Raw genomic sequence first — 23141 nt, forward strand, 5'->3', positions numbered from 1 at the left:
TGAGACTGTGAGGTGCTGGGGGAATACTCACTGCAGGGGTTTTTCTCCCGTATGGATCCGTCTGTGGATGATCAAGTTGCTGCTAGTCCGGAAGGAGCGGGCACAGAACTCACAGATGTAGTCCCTTTTATCTGCAGGGAAGGGAAAGGCATGCAAGCATGGGCAACATAATCATAATCGTTAATATTTTAATATTTAACTAATATATTTTAATATCAGTGATAAATAATTACATATTCATATTGTTAATATTAAAATCAGGGCTGGCCCAATACTTTTTGCTGCCAGAGGCAAAGGATAAATAGGGTCCTACCCCACCCGCATTCCATGGTCAGAAGCCGGCCGGATTGGCAGTTGACTTTCAACAGTGGCAATGGGGCAGCGTCCTCCACCACACCCCAAGGCAGCAGCCTGGCCTAGGGAGCACAGGGCAGGCCGCGTGGCACACACAGCTCTGTCCTCCATCCCCTCACCGCTAATTCCAGTCCCTCAGCATCTGCTGCCTGAGGCAGCCTAGTGGATGAGCCGGTCCTGATTCAAACATATTTCTGAACAATTACATTACAGAAACATACAGATAAGCTCAGATCCCAACATACATCTTGGCTCAGATCCCAACTTGCTCCTCTGTTCACGTGCCGGCGGGGGTGATTTCTACCACCTCCCCTCCCTGCTCCATCTACAGCCCTCTGCTCCACATCCCACACCATTCCCAAGGGTCCCCTAAACCCAGAAGCAGATTTTGGGGGGGGGGGTGCAAGGGGAAAGGCAAGGCGAGAAAGCCCTGATCAGTGAACTCAGCAATGTCCATGGAAGTTCGGATCCAAGCCATACGCTATAATGAAAACATACGTGGACACGCAGGTGTACACACAAAAATACACACCCCATCCCAAATCCAAGTGGTTCAAAGGAGACTCAGACTGCAATCCTATTGCCACCTACCTGGGAGTAAGCCTCATTGAACTCAATGGGACTTACATCTGAGTAAACATGCATAGGATTGCAATGCAAATCTCTGAAAACTTCTCTTTCTGTGCGCCATTCTTGCATTTGAGGGTGAAGTGGCTAGTTGTGCAGTGCGCCATGTTTTCTCATCTTACATACCGCGTTGCCAGTTTTAAGCCCAAGTATTCTGGGTCTAGACATCACTCTGCTAATCTTAAATACCACCGAGAAGGTCCCAAAACTTAGGTTCACAATCCTATGCATGTTTAGACAGAAAAAAGTCCTACAACTCCCAGCATTCCCCAGCTAGCCAGCCGGGAGTTGTGGGACTTCTTTTCTACCTAAACATGCATAGGATTGTGCCCTAAGTCACTAAACTGGAATCAAATCTGTGGGACTTGTCCATATATACATCTGTGTATATATGTTCATGCTGGTGCAGTATTTGTATTCCTCCTGCATTCATTGCATGAAAGGGTCTTCACGAGTGCCAGGGGCCATCCCGCTGACCCCGTCCCCAATGTCAGCCAGGTCTCCCACCCCCAACATACCATGTGCTGGGTGTGGACATCAGCACAGGGGAAGCCTAGGCAAGGTCACTGTGTCTCTGCTGCTTACAGCAGCGAGGAAACAGCAATCTTTAGCAGAATCGCTCAAAGGAGGGACAAGGTTCCCCTAACCCCAGCGATCCAGTTCAGGAGTGTGCTTAGTGATTATCCCACACTAGCCCTTGGCTGGAATCAGGGGACACTAGCAAGGGGTGTGGGCCCAAAGCAGGGCAGAAGCACTTGGAGCACTGGGGTGGCTGTGACCCTACAAGGCAGGCCAGAGGGGAGTCCTCAGGCTGTAGAGGTGGGCTGCTCACCGCTGTGCAGTTTCTCATGCTCCTTGAGGTGTTTCTTGAAGTTGAAGGACTTGCTGCAGCTGGGATCGGAGCAGGTGAACGTTTTTTGGTGAACATGCTGGTATTTCTTGTGGTGCTGGTGGGAAAGGGAGGGACACACACGAAATAGTCCAAGTAGAACACACACACTCACTTCTGTGATAAACGGAGCTTACAAAAACGGGGAGAAACAGAAAAGTATTTCCACAGGAACACAGGAAGCTGCCTTATACTGGATCAGACCCTTAGTCCATCTTGCCCAGTATTGCCGGCAGCGACTGGCAGGGTTTCAGGCAGGAGTTTCTCCAGCCCTACCTGGGGATTGAACCTGGGACCTTCTGCATGCAAAGCAGGTACGCTACCACTGAGCTGCAGCCACTCCGGAGGGGGCAGCATATCATACAAACAAGGAGGCCAATTTGCAATAGCATGCACATCTGCTGCCTCTCTGCACAGTCTTTCCAAACCAAGGCAGGACCTTCCAGTGGTACTACAAACACAGAACTTTGCATGTCCACCCTATGTCAGGGTGTCTGACCCAGCCAGATGCCAACAAGCAGGAAACGATGGAAATAGCTACCCTGTTGTTCGTCCCCAGAAGAGTGCCTGGGAATTCAAATGGAATACAGAGGTTCCATCTGTAGCTTATAGCCATTCACAGACAATCTTCCACATTTTGTTGCATTCAGGTCCCTAGGGGGTGCAGTCACTGAATGTATGTGTGCTGGGTGAGGAGGTTGCAGGGAAGTGCTCTGAAGTAAACAGAGGGGTGTGTGTGGACATATGAAGACACCATTCCTCAGATGGTATGTCAGTAGGCCAACTCAACCTGCCAATCCTCTCTAACCAACAGTCTACATCACGGTTGTCAAAACTCTGGCCTGCAGCCAAATGTGGCCACACAAGGGTGGCCATCAGGCCCAAAGAGCCTCAGCCAAGCCCCCTTTCCGAACCCCACCCCATCAGAGGGGAGATGGGGTGGGACAGTGACTGAGCCGGCTTCACTGCTCCATCAGTTCCCCAACTGAGGTGCCAGCTGGAGGAGCTCCCGCCCCTGACATCAGACATGGCCCCGCTGCTGATGCCATCAGGGATGTTGGGGACTATTAAAGCCAATTACTGGAATTATGGCAATAAAAGCTTTACTGTAACTTGAGCCTCAATATCAGGAAGTTGGGATCTGACAGCCGCTGCTGATAGTCCTGGCAGCCCAACCCCAGTTGCCATGTTAACTTGGGATTTTGCAAATATTCAGTGCCATAAGGCAGCCTTTGCCAAGCTGGTGCCCTCCAGATGTGCTGGACTACAACTCCCATCTCCATGGCATCCAAGACTTGGACTCCAGCAGTCACTGGGAGAAGCAGGAAGTGGAGATGCCCCCCACCCTCGCTGGAATAACTTAGTGCCGCTTTCGTAGCCAGATGCTGTGTGTCCCTTCTGTATCCTTGTGAATGGACGGTAGAACTTCCTGCCACTAATAACGCCACTTACGTTCAAGTACTGGCGGTTGGAGAAAATCTTCCCACAGCCATCGTAGTCACAGAGGAGGATCTCTCGCTTGGCTGCCTTCCTGTGAAGAAAGTGAGAGGAGAGAGGAAGGAAGAGGGAACCTGTCAGACCTCCTGCTCCAAAGATCACAACAGAATCATAGAACTATATTACAGTCCCTCTGTGTACTGTAGTACAGCACACAGAACTGCGGAAGACTCCAATGGCCCTCTATCCCATCTCAGTACAACTAAAGCCTAGGGTTGGGCATTTAATGGCTCAAAAAACGTTTGGTCAAATAACGGGGCAAGCATTAACTTTATTAGAACAGCCAAAATATTACTTGATACTTTGGCTAATTACCAAAACATATTAGTTACCAGCCATTGTGAACCAGCCTTCCTCAACCTGGTGGCTTCCAGATGTGTTGGGCTACAACTTTAATTACCTAGGACTTAGTCCTACACACCTGGGGGGCACCAGGCCGGGGAAGGCTGTTGTAAACCAATGGAATTAACTTTTTTTTTTAAGGACTGCATCAGCTTCATAGACTATTTGGCAATATTTGACCATGGTTATTTAGTGTAATACTTTCTTAGCCACTTTCAGCAACTCCTTTTTGGAGGGGGAAAAGGGGATATACATTTTTGTATAAATAAAGAAAATAACAGGTGACCAATTGACTAGTGTGCCAACCCTAATCAGGCCTTCAGTTAGAGGGCTTATTCCATGCTACTGTGGACTTCTACCTTTGGCCCAAGTAGTCTAGCAATGTGCCCTTCAAGGTTAAAAAGCCAACGGAACAGCACCCACCTGATCCTCTTTGGACCGATCTGGGCCACATCTTCATCACCAGGCTGTGCCCGCTTCTTGCAGCTGTAGAGGAAGAAATACGCTTGGCAAGTGTAACAAAGAAACCTGTTTCTCCAGAAGGACCCTCAGGCTGCCGCTGTGATAAAGATGGAGGAAGCAACCATCTTGAAAAATGGTGGGAAAATTGAGGGGGGAAAAGATAGTTTGGTGAGTATTGGGCCTGGAACACCTCCAGGAACATAGGAAGCTGCCTTATACTGAGTCAAACTGTTGGTCCGTCTACCCCAGGACTGTCTGCACTGATTGGCAGCAGCAGCTCTCTAGGGTTTCAGGCAGGAGTTTTTCCAGCCCTACCTGGAGATGCTGCATGTAAAGCAGGTACTCTGGCACTGAGCTATGGTACCTCCCCTCTGCTCACCCAGGAGCCCAAACTCTGCTCATCCAAGCTCTGGTCACCAAAGAGCCCAAACCAACCTTACAGTGAAGCCTAGCATGCAACTCTACCACAATGCAACTGGATTCTATAAATGGGTTACATGCCACCTTTGGTGTGCCATCCACGCAAAAGCTAATTAGTTATGAAGCTTGCTCTTCCATATTAGAATGGTTTGTAGATCTGGGCCACTTCATACAACCATTTGGTTATGGGGAGGTCACCCCATTTCCTTTTGCACTGCAGTGGCTCGTTATGTATGTCCCTGAGAAGTGTCAAGATTTTAAAGGTTTTCCACTAGGCAGTGAACTACAGTACTGGCTGAGCCAGACTTGATGCTGCGCCAATCTCAAGGTATACTGGAATATTAAAAAGACTCTCCATGACAAAAGGCGACTCTTAAGATTTAACAATATGGTTTAGCACCCAGGCCCACGAAGGAGGAGAGGGCTAAAGTCCTGCATCAGGTGCATCGAACATGAAGTGCCATCATTGATCAGGGCCAAAGTATATCTGAATTGGGAGGCATGTGGAATGTCTTTCAAAAATCCATCCCACACCAGCTTTCTCCCTACAGGGAAAAAGGTATGTGGTATACCAGCTAGTGTGTATGAGGGGTAGTGTGTGTGTGAGAGACACTGTGTGTGTGTGTGAGAGAGAGAGAGAGAGAGAGGGAGGGAGAGAGAGAGAGAAGAGGGAGAGATTTTAGTCAGGAAAGCAGCTCAAGAGGAAGGGGTTGAGCACTCCCTCCCCCCCACCCCTATGCTGCAGCTCTGGATAAATTCAGGGCCCAACACACACACAATTACAGTAAAGAAAAAACCTCTCAGGAGATGCTCCACACATCTCCTGTGTCGCAGCCTGGCCCTCTGTCCTGGGGTTTTCTTATTGAACGTTAGCTCCTCCTCTGCCACTCGAAGAGTTCTGGTGCCCAGTGCTGCCCCTCTGCTTTTTGGCGGAGATCAGCAAGTACCAGGCTTCTCTGCCCACCTCACCCCTCTTTTCTCGCTTGTGGCAGATTTTCTCCCTCACCCCACTCCGCCGCCACCCTTGTCCTCGGAGGGGCTGTGGCCAGTGGGACAGGTTTCACTGGAGGGCTGCTCCTCTTTTGCAGGGCTCTTGCAGCTCTTGGCCAGGTTTGGGTGTCGTTGCAGCTTGCAGTCCCTGGAGATAAAGGTGAAATGGAGGCAGAGTTTGAGTCTAACTTTTATCAAATGCATGGGCCACTCGGGAGACAGAAGAAATATTGACTAATATGAAACAAAAGTGGCATTTGCAGCATGGCTGGAGTCAGTATTACTATATGTTACCCCAAACTTTCAGTTATGGGTGGCCAGGCTGCGGTGTGTGTGTCATGTGCCTTACAAATTTCGGGTCACTGGAGAGGAGCAGAAGAGCTTGTAGACCTGGCCATGGTATAGAGCAGGGGTGCAAAAAGTACAGCTCCCCAGGCCTTGTCTGGCAGCCCCCAGTCCACCAGTGTTTTCCTCTGTTGCTGAGGGGAGAGAAAACACTCCAGGAACAGGATCTATGGTTCCTGCCATAGAAGTCTCATTCCTAGAATGTCCTAGGAAGCAATACTTGAAGGTTCCTGCTAACTTCCAAGAATGCTCTAGGAACAACACTTCTATGGAGGAGGTCTCCCATTCAGGCACTGACCACACCTAAACCTGCTTAGCTTTAGCAAGGTGGCTACATCATATGCCTTCAGACCATTGCACTGGACGAACCTTGTTCATCAGCTCCAACTTGGGGGATGTCTTCATGAACGATTTACTGTGAAGTTAGAGCAGTCTGAGGTCCCTTGCGACAGATGATGTCGTGACCAATCCACAACCAATCCGCCGCTTCCCTCTTGAAAAGCCACATTTTCTGAAACTCCTTTTATTCCAACTTTTTACTGAAAGTGGCTCCCTGGCAGTTTTACCACAGTGTGCCATGTGCCACCCCCTCCACATTAAATCCTGGGCGTGCCTGTGGCCTGGCAGTGACATGGTCAAGGGGGTGGGGCGCCCCACTCCCTCCTGTTTCCCCAATTGAAGTGTTTTCCCCATATGCCCCCTTCTGTGCGTGTTTACTCTGAAGTAAGAAATAAATCTCGCTCCCCCACAATGAATCTTTAACAGATCTCAGTGCATAGGGAGCCATGGTAAATCGCTAAAGCTTTTAAAGGGTTAAAGGCTACCTTTATTAATTTGCTCTAGAGCACTCTTTCGCTTCTCCCTGAAATCCGTATCTCAGATGCTGTGCTTCTTTGATGTTCTGTAGTTTATCTGTTATGTAAAGTTGCAGTGAATCAAGAGCTTCTCATCTCATTGCGAGCAGGGAAAAGGAGAAAGCGGGGGTAGAAAGGGAGGCTGGAAGCAATAATTCCCTGGCAGAGTGTTGGAATGGGGTGAATTTGAGAGCCTGGGCTGCTTTCATGGGGAGCCTTCAGATGCTGCACTCCAGAATTGGGGATTTTGGATTCTCAAGGCAAAAGTGTGCACGTTGAGGAAAAGGGGGTGGGAAATAATATAGTAGCAGAAGGGAGACTTAAGAATTGTGAATAAGTTGCTCTCCATTCATAATAATGTAGTGGCATGGGGGAGCCTGGACGGGGGGGGGGGGGCAAACAAGCCTCTTCCATTGGTTGAGCAGCCCCTGCCAATCTGATGACATTCAGTTCTATTCCCCCCACCCCACCCAGAAGTATGTTCCTTTCAAGTGCTGTGTGACCCCTGAAAACCAGATTTTAATCGTACTGTACACTCGGCTTTTCTTGCTTCGTGTGCCCCTGACGGACCAGAGCCGATTCCATGAAAACCTGGGTAATACTCCAATGCACTTCTCATTCCATTCTCATGAAGACCCCCCCGCCCCTTGGTCCAGCCTATACGCTGCCCAGGCACCAAGAGTTCATGCAGTTTGCAAGTACATATACACCCTTCTCACACCAATCCCTCCTTTGTCTCCATCAGCCCACACTTGCAGGAGTGGCAAATGCCAGACCAGTGCTGGTCTTTTAGTTTGCATGGAAAGAATCACACTACGAGGCTGTTCCCTTGTTCGAGGTACCTGCAAATCAGAATTGTATTTAGTTTCTGTGTCTTGCTGCTGAGGTACCTTATTTTAACTGGTCTGTATTTTTAATTCATTGGGTGCTACTGCTGTATAACTGTTTGATTGATCTGGGCTTTTAAATTGTAATCTTTCTATCTCATCTATTTTATTATGCATGCCACCTTGTGACGACTGAGTTTAAAAGTATCCAAATGAAAAAATAAATAGATACCTCCTCTGTCAGCTTTTCATGCCCCCCACACTGAATGAGAAGCTGCTCTCTCTAAACTCCTTACCTGTCTAGGGAAGGATGGTAATTCTCATCTCGCAGGTCATCTGTGTATGCCAGGTCGTCTTCCTCTGCCAAATCCTCTCCTCCTCCCCCCTCCTCTGGTTGGTCAAGCAGTGATTCAGGTGTCCCTTCTGGTGCAGTCAAAGTGCTGGAAAAAGTTACCCCCCAAAAAAGAAAATGAGTAGGAGGGGTGCAGAGCACCTGGAAATGGATCTCAGATCATCAAGTTCAGCCCGGCTTCAAAGGCAGAAGAATCCCCCATAACTAATACATCACTGACGATGCTTGTCCAGCCTTTCTTTCCCTCAGCCCCTTCAGGAACATCTCCCTCTATGCCTCTATGGTCCAATTTAGCATAAGAACTGCCCTATCAAATCACACTGAAGGCCCATCTGGCCCACCATTCTCTTCCCATTGAGGCCAGCCAGATGGCTCTGAGAAGCCCATGAGCAGGACATTATGGAAGTGATGGCCTGCTGTTTGGTCAGGCACCTGACAGTCAGACATCTGCATTCCCTCTAAACATGGAAGGGCTATTTTTTTTTTTTTTTAGCACAGCTGCACTGATAACTGGTAGATTAAACCACCAAAGCTTTAGTTCAGGGGTGTTGGACCTCAGGCTCAGGGTCCTAATCCCGCCTGCCCGGTGTCCCCACATGGCCACACTCACTTCTCCATGTGGTTCCCATTCCTCCCTCCACCACCTATCATTTGGTGGTTTCCCAATTTTTCTCCTTTCTAAAGGGTTGCAATGCCTCTCCTCAGGGCTGGCCCTATTATGAGGCAAACTGAAGTGCCAGCATCAGGCGGCAAATTGTGCCACGCCCCACTTGGCACCAGGAGGGCTCACCGCTGCCCCCAGTGGGTGCTCTGGAAAGCCTTGCCAGCCACTCTCCTGCTGTGGCATTTGCCGTAGCAAGAGAGCAGCTGGCGGGGCTCTCTGGAGCAGCCGCCTACCCCGTTTCCTTCACACTGTGCTTCCCCCCTTCCCCTTAGCTTTGCTGCTGTGGGGCTCTGGCCAGTTGACTGAGCTCTCGTGAGACCTGATGCAAGATGTCAACGGGGGGAAGAGTGCATGGCGGCAGGGAGGGGGAAAGGGCATGGGGCGGTGGCATATGTCCTTCGCTCCACGGCAAAACACTTGAGTTGGGGTTGTCTCTCCTAAGGCTTAGTTACTGGCAGTAAGAGCTTCAAGCTAAAATATGCTGGTACATGGCCCCCACCCACTTTTGCATGTGACCCCTCCTTTGCCTTCAGCCCTGCCCACTACTGGAATGTGGCCCCCAAGAGCATCTCTAAAATTTAATTTGGCTCTTGGGCAGAAAGAGGTTCAACACTGCTACTTTAGTTGATCCTTTGTCTTTGTTGGGGGGAAGGCTGACAATTAAGCGTGACCTGCTAAAAAGAAAACGTTACAGATGCTCTTTCCTTCAAATAATGATCAGTAACTTATGTTTTAAATGACATCTTAAACGTTTTCACTATTGCACATATTCACTCAGTATAAGGCAACTTCCTAGGTTCTGATGGGCCTGGTATGTCTCCCCCTTTTTAGTTGATGTTTTATCATCTTGAAACATTGCTCTGGTCTGGGAGTGGCTTGATGAATGCCACAAGGACCAGCCAATCAGGGCCATGCTGGTCCTTGTAGCCAGCTTCTGCTGGAAACAGGAAGAACTGGTTGTTCCTGATGAACTCAGTGATCTGAATAAAGTTGGACATCTGACCAAAAACGGATGAGTGCAGAACCAGAGCGGGCTTGCCAGTGAAGTGTGACCTGAGGGAAGACAGAAGCAAAAAAGCCCAAAACGGGGAGCTTGTGCCACCGGCTCCTGAGGAGACCATCAATCAGCCTGCAGCCCCATTCCCATCTTCCCTCGGGCTACTTAAGAACTGTGTGTGGTATACAGCAAGCAAACCATGCACATATCTAAGCCGCCTCGGAGAAGCTGAGAGGACATAAGTGAAGAACTTACCTTTCCAGCCCTGTGATTAATTCTGTGCTACCTGGAATCTCTTCTGAGGGAGCAGCTGCAAGAGAAAACATGGCACCGTCAGACCTGGGTGACAGCAGCCGCAGAATGTGATCAGCAGGACTGCAGGCTTTGCGCCCTAGAAAATTAGGGGGTGTTCAGCCAGTGAAGCAAAACAGACAGGACATAAAAAGACCCCACTGAAACCAAAGCATAATCATGCACATCTAGTAACATTTTAAAGATCATTTTCTTTATTAAATAGGGGTGCTTCTTTTTTGGTTTGTTTTTAATAGTCCCTTGTCTGGTCAACTCTGGTGAGTAAGAATCGCCTCCTAGTGATCACACATAGAAGTGTTTGAAAACTGAAGGAGATGGTTTTCTTTCTTGTTCCCCTGGGGTATATGTTTGGGCAGGCAACCAGGCTAGGAAGCATTTCTGTAGTCCAGTAATATCTGTGGATTTATTTGTAAGACTGTTAAGTCAAGGCTAGTTCTATAGTTTCCATCCCTCTCAAAGTATCCAGTGTTTCCAAAACCAGAAAGCCCAGCTTTAACCCCCCTCCCCCCAATGCCTGTTTCTAGATCTTATGGTTGTGGATATCAGCTTTAAAAACTGAAGGAAGTGCAGACCCTTAGCTGCAAGGGGAGGGTTCCTGGCCTCCTCATGGATATATTCCAGGTACCTCCCTGTATTTTATGCTTTCTTTTTTTCTTTTTCTTTTTAAAGAAAGAAGTAAATCTCTAGCCAGTTTACTTGTGGACTTATAAGAAAACATGTGCAAACGATATTGTACCCAATTGCTTACTAAGAAGTAATCTTGCTCCTGCCTTCTAGTGTTCTGTCCAATCAGTGCAAAATCACTGCCATAACCGACAAGCACGAGCGTGTTTTTAAATGTTATAAAACTAAATTTGATGTAGTTTATTATTTATTTATTATTACATTTATATCCCACCTTTTTCCTCCTTAAGGAACCCAAGGCAGTGTACATAATCCTCCTCCTCTCCATTTTATCCTCACACCAACAACTCTGTGAGGTAGATTGGGCAGAGAGTCTGCAACTGGCCCACAGTCACCCACTGCGCTTCCATGGCCAAGCGGGGACTAGAACCCAGATCTCCCGACTCCCAGTCCAACACTTTAAGAGTTATAGCACATTGGCTCTAATATTTGATACAATTTAATAACATGAAATATGTTAGGTGATCTGTGTTTGTATTCTGGCCGTTCTTCGCTAATTCAGTGCCTTCTTAGCTCCCTGGCCACCAGATTTCTGGCAACAGGCCCGAAGCAGTACATGTGACTCACAAAGCATTCTTAAAGCTCTGACGGCACTGCAAGCTCTCCAGGACTTTGTGGGTAAGGAGCTTCTTCATAGCTTCCGGCCTACCTTTCCCCGGACTCTGCGTAAACTTCCCTACCATTCCCTGCAGCCCTCTCATTTTACAGATTCCATTCCTCCTTCTCTGCTCTGTTTGCATCTGCCACTATTGCTCCATTTTGCAAAAATGTCAAATTTAGTACCAGGGATACTATTCATTTCTGCTCCTGCCATACCAGAACATTGCTATGTGACTAAGAACTGAGATCAGATTTGCCAATCACAGCTCAAGTGATTTGGCCAGAAAGGGGTGAGGTGGCAGGACTGGTAACAGTAGTTAGTATAGTAGTAATCATAGTAATGATGATACTATATTTATTTATATTTTTAACTTTTGTATACTTCTATTTATAGGTTTTAATTGTATAAGTTTTAATGTTGTAAAGCCCCTTGAGTCCCAGTACTGGGAAAAAGGCGGGATAATAATAACAATAACAATAATAATAATAATAATTTCTTAAGCAACCTATCAAGGTTCCCCTTATGACCTGGACCCCCTGAGCAACTCCTTCAGGATCTCTTGCCTCCTTCAGAGTCCCACCTTCCTTATTTTACCTTCCCCTTTCCAATAACATGGGGTTAAGGCTGTAGGCGTGGGGTGGTTGACACTCTAGACACAGGGTTTAACCACAACAGTTTGCTGGTAAATTAAAGCAAGCAAATCACAAGTAAAGGCATTTACACAGTCAAGCCAAGTGATACAAAAGGCATTAAGAGAAAATAAAAGTTGCAAAACCCAAGTACCTCTACCCTAGCTGCACTTAGACTTCTTCAGGCTACTTTTTCCTGCTCCCTCTTTGTGTGCTGCTCTTCCTGACCCTGCACTTACTGCTTTCTCTTTCTCTTTATATACCCTCCTCTCCCAAAACTGAAAGTACTGTTTCAAACCTGAAGAAATGAAACTTAACTGGGGAAATCAAACTGAAACTTAACCAGGGAAATGAAACTACTCCTCTCAGGGATACCCCTTCCCAACAAAACCCCCAGGCCTTTACGCCTGACCATTTCCCCCCTTTGCCTCTGTAGGCCTCAAACCTTCACACAGCCAAAAACAAGATGCTGTACAATCAGTGCTGGCCCAAGACATTTGCTGCCTGAGGTGAAGGACAAGATGGCGCCTCCCTCCCATACAAAAGCTGACTGGACTGGCAGATGAATCTGTCTTCCACACTAATGAAGGAACAACATTCTCCACTGAACTTGAAGGCAGCAGGTTAACTTAGGGGGCACAGAGCAGGCTGCAAGGCACAGAGTTCTCTCCTTGAACACCTTGCTGCTGCCTCCCAGCATCTACCACCTGAGGCAGCAGCCTCACCCTGCCTAATGGTAGGGCTGGCCCTGTGTACAGTATATAACAATATAGTCAATGGCACAGCCCTACCCACAGGTTTGCAATCTAAATACACAGTCAGATGAGGAACAGAAAGGAAGGACAGAAAGATCCATCATAGCAATTATAAACGCACTCAGATTCTTGGTGGTTCCTGATCATTTACCAGTAACGGGCCAGATACTTTCAGTTTCCCAACAGCCACAAGGACTACAAAGTTACACTTTACAGACCGTATTTTGCAACGTGTACTATGATCATGACTGGGAAGATTCCTATAAGTAATGGGCTACTACACTTATTGGTGTCATTTCATAGTGCATCTACCATGGACTCTCACGCCTCAACATTGCCCTCCACAACACTCCCTTGCCACGCCCTCCCGAGCCTCGACCCCAGTGGAGCTCCGCAATCCCTGGCTGTCCGAGTTTGCGGACTCGGCTCCCGCCTCCTATGGCCTGCCAGCTCCCTCACCTGTCTCGTCAGTGTTGTTGCCACTCAGCAATTCTGCCTCCTCGCACAGGCCTGTTCCGCTGCCAGGAGACATGCATGCTGTTCTCTCTCTGTCCGCACTGCCCTCCCCATCCTCTCGGGAAGATGGCTCTGCCTCGTCCACTGGACATGGTGAGTCGGAAGCAAGCGCTAAGGAAAAGGCATGGGCTGCTGCTGCCCTGCGGAGGGAGCGCCGGCGTTGGATGATGGGGGAGGGTGGGGGGCTGGGCTTGGAACTCACGGCTTTCTCCGCCTCGTCTCTGCCTCTGGAGGCCGCTTTGCAGGGGGGTTGCGTGCAGGTCTGTGGGGTGGGCAGGGGGCTCCAAGAGAAAGTGTGGCCAGCCAGGCACTCCCATACCATGCTGCTGCCTGGGACTACTGTCTTCTGCTCCAGCAAGGAGGACTTCACGTTAGGGATGAAGCCACATTCCTGGCTGTGATTGTGAGAAAGGACAACGAGGTGCTGCAGTGCATTGGGAGGAAGAGGGATGGGAACAGCACTGGAGCTATCCTGTCCTGTGGGGGGCAAGAGAGAGAGAGAATAAAAACAGTGCAGAGAGATCTGCTAGGCTGAGCTTGAACAGCAACGTTCCTTCCATACACACATATGCAAGTATCCTGCTGCACACCACAATCCAGCCTTCTTCAACCTGGTGTCCGCTAGATGTGCCGGACTGCAACTCCCATCATTCCCAGCCAGCATGGTCATAATCCATCACAGTCCTAAGTATAAGGTTTCAGTGCTGTGATGTTCAGTAAGAATGTGTTGATGATGGGATGTTTGGGGATTCAGGGTACACCACAGCTCAGCTTAGAAAAAGAAAACCATAGCTGCTAGAACTGCTGCTAAATCCACTACTCATTCCAACCCAGCAAGAGTTCCACTGAAACAAAATATACGTAAATATTATAATTGAAGCCAAGTAATTTGTTCGGCCACCTTCAGCATCCAAGGGTCAAGTTGAAAATCAACCAGAGGTCCTCAGGTAATCTGCAGATTTCATTTGCATGGTATTAACTGAAGTTACATAATATTTTAATGAACCCAAAGGGCTGCAGCTCAGTACCAGTGCACATGCTTTGCAAGCAGAACGTCCCAGGTTTAATCCTTGCCATCTCCAGCTAGGACTGGGAAAGAAAAGACTCCTGTCTGAAACCCTAGAGAGATACTGTCTGTCAAACTGGATTGCCACTGGAGAGCTTGGTGGTCCAGTGATTTGACTAGGTAGAAGGCAGCTTCCAACGATGCCATGCTGCAGTAGTGGATATACTTGTCATACAATATTTGTATTCACAATTATTACTAGAAACGGAGACCTGATTTATGCATCCAGGAAATGTCCTCCTGGGATTGTACCAATTCAGAAAGCAGGTGAAGAGCCTTAGCCTACTTTTCCCTTAATGGGCTAGTTTTCTATGTGCAGGGCCTTTGTATATGATAGAACAGTCAGTGATGAGATCTCCCAGTTGCATTCAGAAGTGACACAGTGCTCATATATTTGCTCTTTCTGAACAAGTAGACCAGGGTAGCAACCTGGGGCCCTCCAGGTGCTTTGGACTACAACTGCCATCAGCCCCAGCCAGTATTGTCAGAGGTCAGGGATTTTGGTAGTTCAGAACATCTAGAGGGCACTAGGTCGCTTACCTCTGATGTAGACTAAGGCTGTAATCCTATGCACAATTACTTGGGAGTAAGTGCCATTGGATTCAGTGGGACTGACTTCTGAGTTGGCATGCATGGTGTTGTAAGTCATCTTAAACAAGGTAGACTCTTGTGGCATCTTAAAGACTGACAAATTCATTCCGTAGACCGTGAGGCTAGATGGACATGAAATGCAAGCAAACAGTCTGTGACATTACAGCTTAAACGCATGCGAAATAGTACAGTGCCTGCTCACAACAGCAGTAGGTGATGATCATCCTAGGATTCCTAAGTTAAATGACACCTGTTTTTGTCATCTGCTGAGAACTTGATGGCAGGTATACCTGACGGTATTACAGCTGATTCTTGTCCTAGTTTCAGTGAAGTATTACAAGCCCCCAAACTAACACTTTTTGTTCTGTTTCTCTCTTTTTAAAGAGCTTCTTGGCACAAATGTTGGTTTTAAAAGATATACACATATCTTTCACACAGTGGTACAATGGAGGATAAATGAAGGAGAGCACAGCTCTGGGACATTTTTTAGAGAAGAAGCAGTGATGTCATGGCCTACAGTAATTGGGCTGGTGAGAAAGTGAGGTGATAATGAGGCTTTCAAGTTTTACTATTTTTTGTGACATATTAGCATAGAGGGAGTCAGAGAATAAGGAAAGTAACAGGTGAATACTTTTTTCCTCTTCTTTAATGGGCTTTCCACTTCACTCTACTAACTTAAATGGCAATACTTCTTTTAATTAGAAATACAAACAAAGGCTGCCTTTCAGCTGGCGGAAGATCCTTTGTTAAAGCTCAGTGCATTTTACAAGTTGAACCTATGCAGTCAGAAGTAAGTACCACTCTACACCAGGGGTGGGCAGGCAGTAGAAGTTTTGGACTATAATTCCCAACATTCCTGACCAGCTGGCAGGGGCTTCTGGGAGTTGAAGTTCAAAACATCTGGAGATCTATTTTTTGCCTACTCCTGCTCTACATCACTGCTCCCATGTAGATGACAAATTACACTGTGACTCTTTCATAGATTCGGATTCATTTCCTTTCCACCTCAGTAAGACATTGTCAATATTTGCACAGCTTGCCTGAGCTTTTGAGACAGGACAGGCTATGACGCATCTTACAATTAGCCCTTTGTCCAGTTGTTTCAAGTAAGTAGCATCCTGCAAGCTACCACATGGAACATTTATCTGTGTGGGCAAGCAGGCAATCTGTTAAAAACAACACAAAACACCAATGACACCTGTTGAAAAATAAATTATTAATATGAAAAGGCCTCTTATAATCTTCAGAGAATCTTGCAGGGACTCTCACCTGTTTTCAGCACTGAGCCATGCAAACTGTACCTGCACGAGAAACAGAATAAGTGAAGGGACAGAACACACTGACCTGCATTTGATTGATAATAATATCTATAGCTGCTTTCAGCAAACAAAGTGATTATTATTATTATAATTATTATAGCACTTCAGAGCATTCAAAGCGCTTCACGTATTTTATCCCAGGTCCAGTTTAAATGTGATGCCAGGTATGCAAAACAACTTTCCCGTGTGGGTTTGCAGGTGCCTACATGTGCTAAATTAGCATGTCGTAGAACTCTGATAGTTAAGGCTGCAACTATAGGCACCACAAACCCAGTTAGAATGCAACACTGTAACACTATGCCGGTGTTTGGCTGCACAAGCTTAGAGCTGAAGTAGGGAGGGGGATGTGTGCATGCATGCAACACCCCCCCCCCCCGGTTTCTGCATGTCCGGCTGCTGTTGAGGCCATCATGCGTTGAGTGTGAAGGTCTGAAGAGGGCTCTATAAGCGCATTTGAGAACCTTGCCTTATCCGGGTTTCCAATCATGGGAGATTTGTAATGGGAGGGACCGTGACTCAGTAGTAGTGCACATGCTTTGCATGCAGAACATCCCAGGTTCAGTGCTCAGTATGTCCAGGTAGGAGAGCTGGGAAAGAATCCTGCCTGGAACTCTGGAGAGCCACTGCCACTCAGTATCAGCAATACTGCACTTGACGGACCAATGGTCTGAGTCAGTAGAAGGCAGCTTCCTATATATTCTTATGAATGTGCTTATAAAGCCCTCTTCAGACCTTTATGCTCAACATGCAATGATCTGTACGGCAGCTGGGGATTTGGGGATGCTTGGGGGCGGAGCACACGTGTACGCTCTCACCCCATCACGCTTTGGGTCTACACATGCGCAGGAAATGCCTGCACAGACCTTATGAATGGAATTGTACACAGCTGTTTACATTTAAATCAGGCCTTTCCATTTCATACACAAATCAGGGGCATGTGCAGCAACATCAATCAAACCCTTCCCCATATTATTGGGAAGAGCCTATGTATAATTTGCTATGATGAAGAAACATTTAGAAAATGGGAGAAAATGGAGCAACCAGTCGATTTCACCTGTATTTTTGCCTGTAAAGGGGAAACAAATATGTTAAACATACTACCCTCTGTCAACAACTAGATTCAAACTTGATGTAATTTCTTCTTTTGTATATTTACCTTTGTATTTGGAAAATCAATAAACTCTTAATTTTTTTTTTAAACCCACACCTTTAAACCAGGCCTCAGTAATTCTTACAACCACCATGTACATTAAGTCCGTATTATCTCCATACTGCAGTGGGGCGAGGCGCTAAGGCTAAGAGACAATTGCATCTGGTGCCACCTTTTTTTGTCTACACGAGTATGATAATACACACTATCTAACTTGTAGTCCAACATCTGGAAGGTCAAAAGTTACCCATCCCTGTGCTAGGGAGATACTTCGAAATGGCAGCAAGGCTGAGCCTCTCAGTAACACTTGCCTAAAGCTATGCATACTAACCTCCCATTAACATGCCCACCCCCTCTCCTTTGTAGGGCTGCCATATCTCCTAGAAGTGGCAAAAGGGCCATTACTCACCCACAGATAGCAAATTACTGAAATGCATGTAACTCTAATATTAAATGCACGCACATCTAATATTTGACCACCAGCTTACCTTTAGACAAATCGAGCAAAGGTCAGCAATTGTCCGCACACACAGACCCTCACCTGTCGAGGAGGTACTTAGCCAGCTGGGAGTGCAAGGAAAAACCTAGCTGCTCCTTCAGCTGGCACCACTGCTCCAGGTGGGTGCCAATACGGATGCGGCACTTGCTGCGCCGGGCATCCAGCTCCTTGCGTTTCTGCTTGCGGATTGTTTCGGAGGCCCGCTGGCGGCCTTGGCGCCCAGGTTCCATCATCTCAAAGCCACCTTGCTGAGAAAGACAACAACAATCCCGTTAATGATCTGCAAGGAAGCCACAAGCCTGTCATATGCTGGCATCTCAAACAAAACAGGAAAGATGTCCCGACCTTGGACGGTATGACAGCATCACAACCAGGATGGGTGAAACGGTGATGATGAAGAACATATGTAATTGCAAGGAACTTGGCCTGTAAAATATGGCTGTACATATATGCTTTCCTACTTTCTGATATACCTTTTACTAGACCATTGCTTATGTACTAGACCACTGATGAAGACATTGGCCCTATTCAGACATAACTTGGGGAAGGCTGGTTAGGCTAAGCATGGTGCATGATGGTTACCGGTAACCATCCCATGTGCTCCCACCACGCATGTGCTCCCAAACACAGAACCATGGTCCGCAGCATGGTTAGACTAACCACTCCCTAACCACCGTCCATCCTGAAAACAGCTGCAGTCCTCCAGACGGGCTGCCACACATCCCAGCGGCCCATGAGGAAGAACCAGCTGTAGGCGGCCATCATGGAGCCAGCATGGCAGGAGCTGCCTCCCCATTGGGCTGTGGCGCATGGGGGGTACGCCACCACCAATCCCCGGCCAATTCGCCACCGCTGTCCCAATGTGGAAGCTGCATGCCCGAACTGCCAGTGACTTCAAGTTGCAGGCTGAAAGCACAGCTTGGGTTCTGGGGTTGTCACGGCACGTGCGGCTCTCCAGACCCCCACCATGCTCCCCCACAGCCACGCAGTGTGGACATGCGGCTCATCTGGCTTTTTCTCCCACCCCCTGGCACCACCCCCAGTTGCAGAGGGAGAACAGCATGCCCCTCGGTGCCATGCCCCTCCCCATGCCCCACTGGCACGCCCGTGCAGCCCGTCGCTGTCCTCGTCAGAGGGAAGGTGGGCTTAGCTGCCGTGCTGGGATTGGGATGCCTCCGGGGAGTCATCATCTGAGTACAGGGCTGGGGAGTCACCGCCTCCACCATGGGACTGAGCTTGTCGGGGCGGGTGGGGTTCTCCTAGGCCTGCCATTTGTCCCAGAGCACCTGGGTGATGCTGTGGGAGTGATGTACCTGGGCGTGTGTCCTTCTCCCTGTGCCTGGGCTGCACGGTCCTCCTTGGCAGTTGGGCATGCCAGTCAGTGGTAGGAAAATCTGGAGGGGGCAGGGGCTGTGGGCTGGGCCTCGATGGCACTGTGTGAGATTGGGATGCCCATTGTTGGGGGTGGAGTCCATCATACTGGCACTTGCCAGGGCTCTCCACCACCCCCTGCCGGCATTTCGGCTGTTTCCTCCAAAGGGGTTGGGGGCTGTGCAGGGAAGGGGCATGGTGGACAGGGGTGTTCGGCATACTGCGGCTCCGCCGTAGCAGCCCTGGGGCCTGCGGGGGGGGGGGAGCTGCAATGGGAGGGTGGGGGGAGGGCGTGATGTCGGCCAGGGATGCAGCAGTTTGGCAGGCGGCCGGCTGTGTTTTCACTTTTCGCAGTGCTCCCAGCTGCTTGCGCCTGGGAACCCAGCACGCTCAAGGTTGCTGTGCTGATAACAGCGGCCTGAGAGCAAAAACATCTTTGTGCCTGGCATGCTTCTCTGATTGTGTAGGGCGGGAGAGGATGTGCAGCGCTGGGGCTGGCTCTCAGCTGCCGCGTCTTGTGTTGCTAGGTGGATTTCGACCATGGAGCTCTCGGGCGCTGGCAGGAGCAGCAGGGCTTCAGCTGCTCTTGCCACAGAGCTCTATGGCAGCACTGGGATAACCATGGGGGCCTGACAGACAACACGCTACGCCATGGTTAGGGCCGCTAACCCTTTTGCAGCCCATGGTTAGTGAGCATGGTTACCCCTTGGTTATGTAGCCACCACAGCTGGGAAAAATGCCCTCCATGTGACACGCTAAACCATCATAGTTAGCTCAAAATGCCTAACCATCATGGCTTAGCGTTACATGTGAACAGGGCCAGTGTGTTGAAACGTGTTTGGCTTTGATTTTACTTGGTATTAGTTACTTCTGGTATTGTAGGACAGTATAGCTCAATAATATTGTGCCTTCCTCTGTTGTTTTAATATATGTTTTTAGCTTGCACAGATAAAATTATACTATCAGGTATTTTTGTATATATTCTTTATCATCACCAGTTAGCCCATCCCAGTGGTTGTATTGTCATATGCTAGCATCTGCCAACAAGGGAAGACCTGCCTTCATCAACGGCTGACACTAAGACCCTACTGAAGTTCAGGCCCACTCTCTTGCCCAGGGCTGTCTCAAGGTATTTTGGCGCCCTAAACAAGGTGCAAGCTTTGCCCCCCAACCCCGCCACAACACCACCACTATTAGTTCCCGAACAGCACGAAATGGGTGCAAGAGGCCACTAACTGCTCCACTGCCCTCATTGGCTGCGCATCCCCCTCAAGCTGCGAGATTCCGTTTGCTGTCTCACACACTAGGAAAAATATGGTGATTCAAAATGGCAGACAGCTTTGGCCTGGCCTGGCCAACGCAGCACTTTCCTTTATGGTATGCCAAGCCTTGCCTGTACACTTTCACTGCTGCCTGCCTGGGGGTCATTTGGCGCTCTGGATCTCTTGCGGCAACCCTAGGGGACCGTCCCCTTTGCCTCCCTCTAGAAAGAGCCCTGCCCTTGCCTCTGAGGTCTTCAGACAGCACTGCTGCCTGGGGCCCAGCTGCTGCCAGCAGAGAAAGACTTGCCTCCTCCATCAAGGGCTCAGCAACTACCAGCTCTCGTGGCTGCCTAGGAAGCAGAAGCCAGAGGGCAACACCAAAGGGGGCCAATTGCCAAAGGCTGAGGAAGAGGGCAGGAAGCTCTCCATCCATATTCCTCGCAGCACCACATGGAAGCCACATTGTTTCTGTTCCTGACTCTTTAATGTGATTTTATCATTGCAAGGGCTATTTTTTGGTAAGCTGCTTTGAGAGCCCCTCAAGGCAGAGATGGTCTCCTCATTGTCAGTCTGTAAAATAGGGGTTTCCAATGCAGCACCTATGGCCACCATGCTTGCAGGCATCTCCAGTGCTGCCCACGGAGGGGTCCCCAACATGGTCCCCACGGGCACCCAATTTTTTCAGTGTTTTTAATATACTTATATAGATTTGTATGAATACATACAAAATTCTAGCAAATATACATCGGCTTCAACAAGAGTGGACCAAATATCCAAATAAGTATCCATTTGAAGGTGGCGTCTGTATTTCACCCATTCGACTAGAATCATAGAATAGTAGGGTTGGAAGGGGCCTACAAGGCCATCATCACATCTCAACAGATGGCTGTCCAGCCTCATCTTGAATGCCTCCAGTGTGGGAGAGCCCACCACCTCCCTAGGTCATTGGTTCCATTGTCGTATTGCTCTAACAGTCAGGACGTTTTTCCTGATGTTCAGCCGGAATCTGGCTTCCTGTAACTTGAGCCCATTATTCCATGTCCTGCATTCTGGAATGATCGAGAAGAGATGCTGGCCTTCCTCTCTGTGACAACCTTTCAAGGACTTGAAGAGCGCTATCATGTCTCCCCTCAGTCTTCTCTTCTCAAGGCTAAACATGCCCAGTTCATTCAGTCTCTCTTCATAGGGCTTTGTTTCCAGTCCCCTGATCATCTTTGTTGCCCTCCGCTGAACCCTCTCCAGCTTATCTGCATCCTTCTTAAAAGTGGGGTGCCCAGCACTGGACACAGTACTCCAGATGAGGCCTAACCAATGCTGAGTAGAGGGGGACTAGTACTTCCTGGGATTTGGAAGCTATGCTTCTATTACTGCAACCCAAAATAGCATTGGCCTTTTTTGCAGCCACATCACATAGTTGGCTCATATTCAGCTTGTGATCGACAACAATTCCAAGATCCTTCTTGCTTGTAGTGTTGTTGAGCCATGTATCCCCCATCTTATAACTGTGCATTTGGTTTCTTTTTCCTAGGTGCAGAACTTGGCATTTATCCCTGTTAAATGTCATTCTGTTGTTTTCTGCCCAGTGCTCCAGTCTTTCAAGATCACTTTGAATTTTGTTTCTGTCTTCCAAGGTATTAGCTATCCTGCCCAATACTGGAAGCATTGTTAGGTCCTCAGTTCATTACATTATATGAGGTCAGTGTTTATCTTTCCAGTGCTGTAATATCAATATTTTAGCTGTCAAAAGGGCGCAGAGAATCCATTTACATTGACGATTTGTTAATTTCCATGAAGCAGGAAAATAATTAAAAGAGTATGTATATCAGTGAGTATTAAAGACAGTTCCAGCACACAAATTTATCTGTGTAATAACCTGCCCCCCAAAAGAAGCAACTGCTGGACATTGCCAAAACATATGTTTAAAAGAAGCACTCGCTGTATTGCACTGCCAGCAATTAGTCGAATTAGACAATCCCTTATTAAAGAGACATTACGGTATCCAATAGACATGAAACAAAAGTTTTTGCGGAATAAGGCACAGCCTAAGATCCATAGATGCCAGAGGTAGATGCCACAGCAGTGATCCACTCATTAAGCATTTGGTGGTGGTGCCCACAACAGTTTCTAAAATTCCCAAATGTGCCCATGGGTCCAAAAAGGTTGGGGAAACATCATGCTGGAAAACATCATGGACACTGATGATGTACATCAGTGGTAGGCTACCTGGTGCCATACCAATGTTGCGAAGTAAAGCTCCCATCAGCCCCAGCAGGGATGGCCAATGGCAAGGGATTATGGGAGTTGTAGTCCAAAACCTCTGGAGGTCACCAGGTTGCCTAGCCCATCTGATGTACCTAGCTACAGGCCATTCTGCCCTATGTGCAGCCAAGTCTTAGCTTGACTTAGCCTTCTTAGGCAAAATGAGTGTTTCTGGAGTCAAGGCACTGGGGAGATACTGTGAAATGGCTGCAAGGCTGCACCTCTTGGTAACACTTGCCTAAAGCCACCCATATCAATCTCCCATCAGCCATTCTGCCCCCTCCGTTCAAGGGCTGTCAAATCTCCTAGAAATGGCAAATAACAATGCCAACATCAAGATTGCAAGTTCCCTAGAATTTCAGACTTGATATCCAGTAAAACAAGAGAAGGGATGTTCGGGAGAAAAAGAGGTTCCAGGACACTATGGAAACCCCCCAATGTCTACAGTTTGTAACTGTCTTAAGATGGGATACAGGAGATGTTATGTAGACTCAGGCTGCAATCCTT

At 48.2% G+C, this 23141-nt stretch overlaps 1 protein-coding gene across 4 annotated transcripts in view; it reads right to left on the reverse strand.

Annotated features, from left to right (window-relative positions):
• The window catches only part of LOC146355167 (zinc finger protein 692-like), a 31046-nt gene that overhangs the window by 7122 nt on the left and 783 nt on the right, over positions 1-23141 (reverse strand). Inside the window, exons 2-12 of one of the 4 annotated variants that reach the window (XM_084840722.1) lie at positions 21101-22112; positions 17785-17990; positions 16044-16075; positions 13061-13594; positions 9876-9930; positions 7904-8047; positions 5598-5729; positions 4133-4195; positions 3323-3401; positions 1814-1928; positions 32-131 (exon numbers count right to left, since the gene is read on the reverse strand). In XM_084840722.1, coding sequence (XP_084696848.1) covers positions 32-131; positions 1814-1928; positions 3323-3401; positions 4133-4195; positions 5598-5729; positions 7904-8047; positions 9876-9930; positions 13061-13594; positions 16044-16075; positions 17785-17975 — 1445 coding nt within the window. In that variant the 5' untranslated portion in view covers positions 17976-17990; positions 21101-22112. Of the gene's footprint in view, positions 1-31; positions 132-1813; positions 1929-3322; positions 3402-4132; positions 4196-5597; positions 5730-7903; positions 8048-9875; positions 9931-13060; positions 13595-14723; positions 17991-21100; positions 22113-23141 lie in introns of those variants that run through there. The other 3 variants (XM_084840721.1, XM_084840725.1, XM_084840723.1) reach the window with 3 other exon arrangements.

This window comes from Heloderma suspectum, chromosome 2 (genome assembly GCF_057233095.1).
Source record: "Heloderma suspectum isolate Gila_16-S chromosome 2, 16-S_ref, whole genome shotgun sequence".
Classification (NCBI taxonomy): domain Eukaryota; kingdom Metazoa; phylum Chordata; class Lepidosauria; order Squamata; family Helodermatidae; genus Heloderma; species Heloderma suspectum.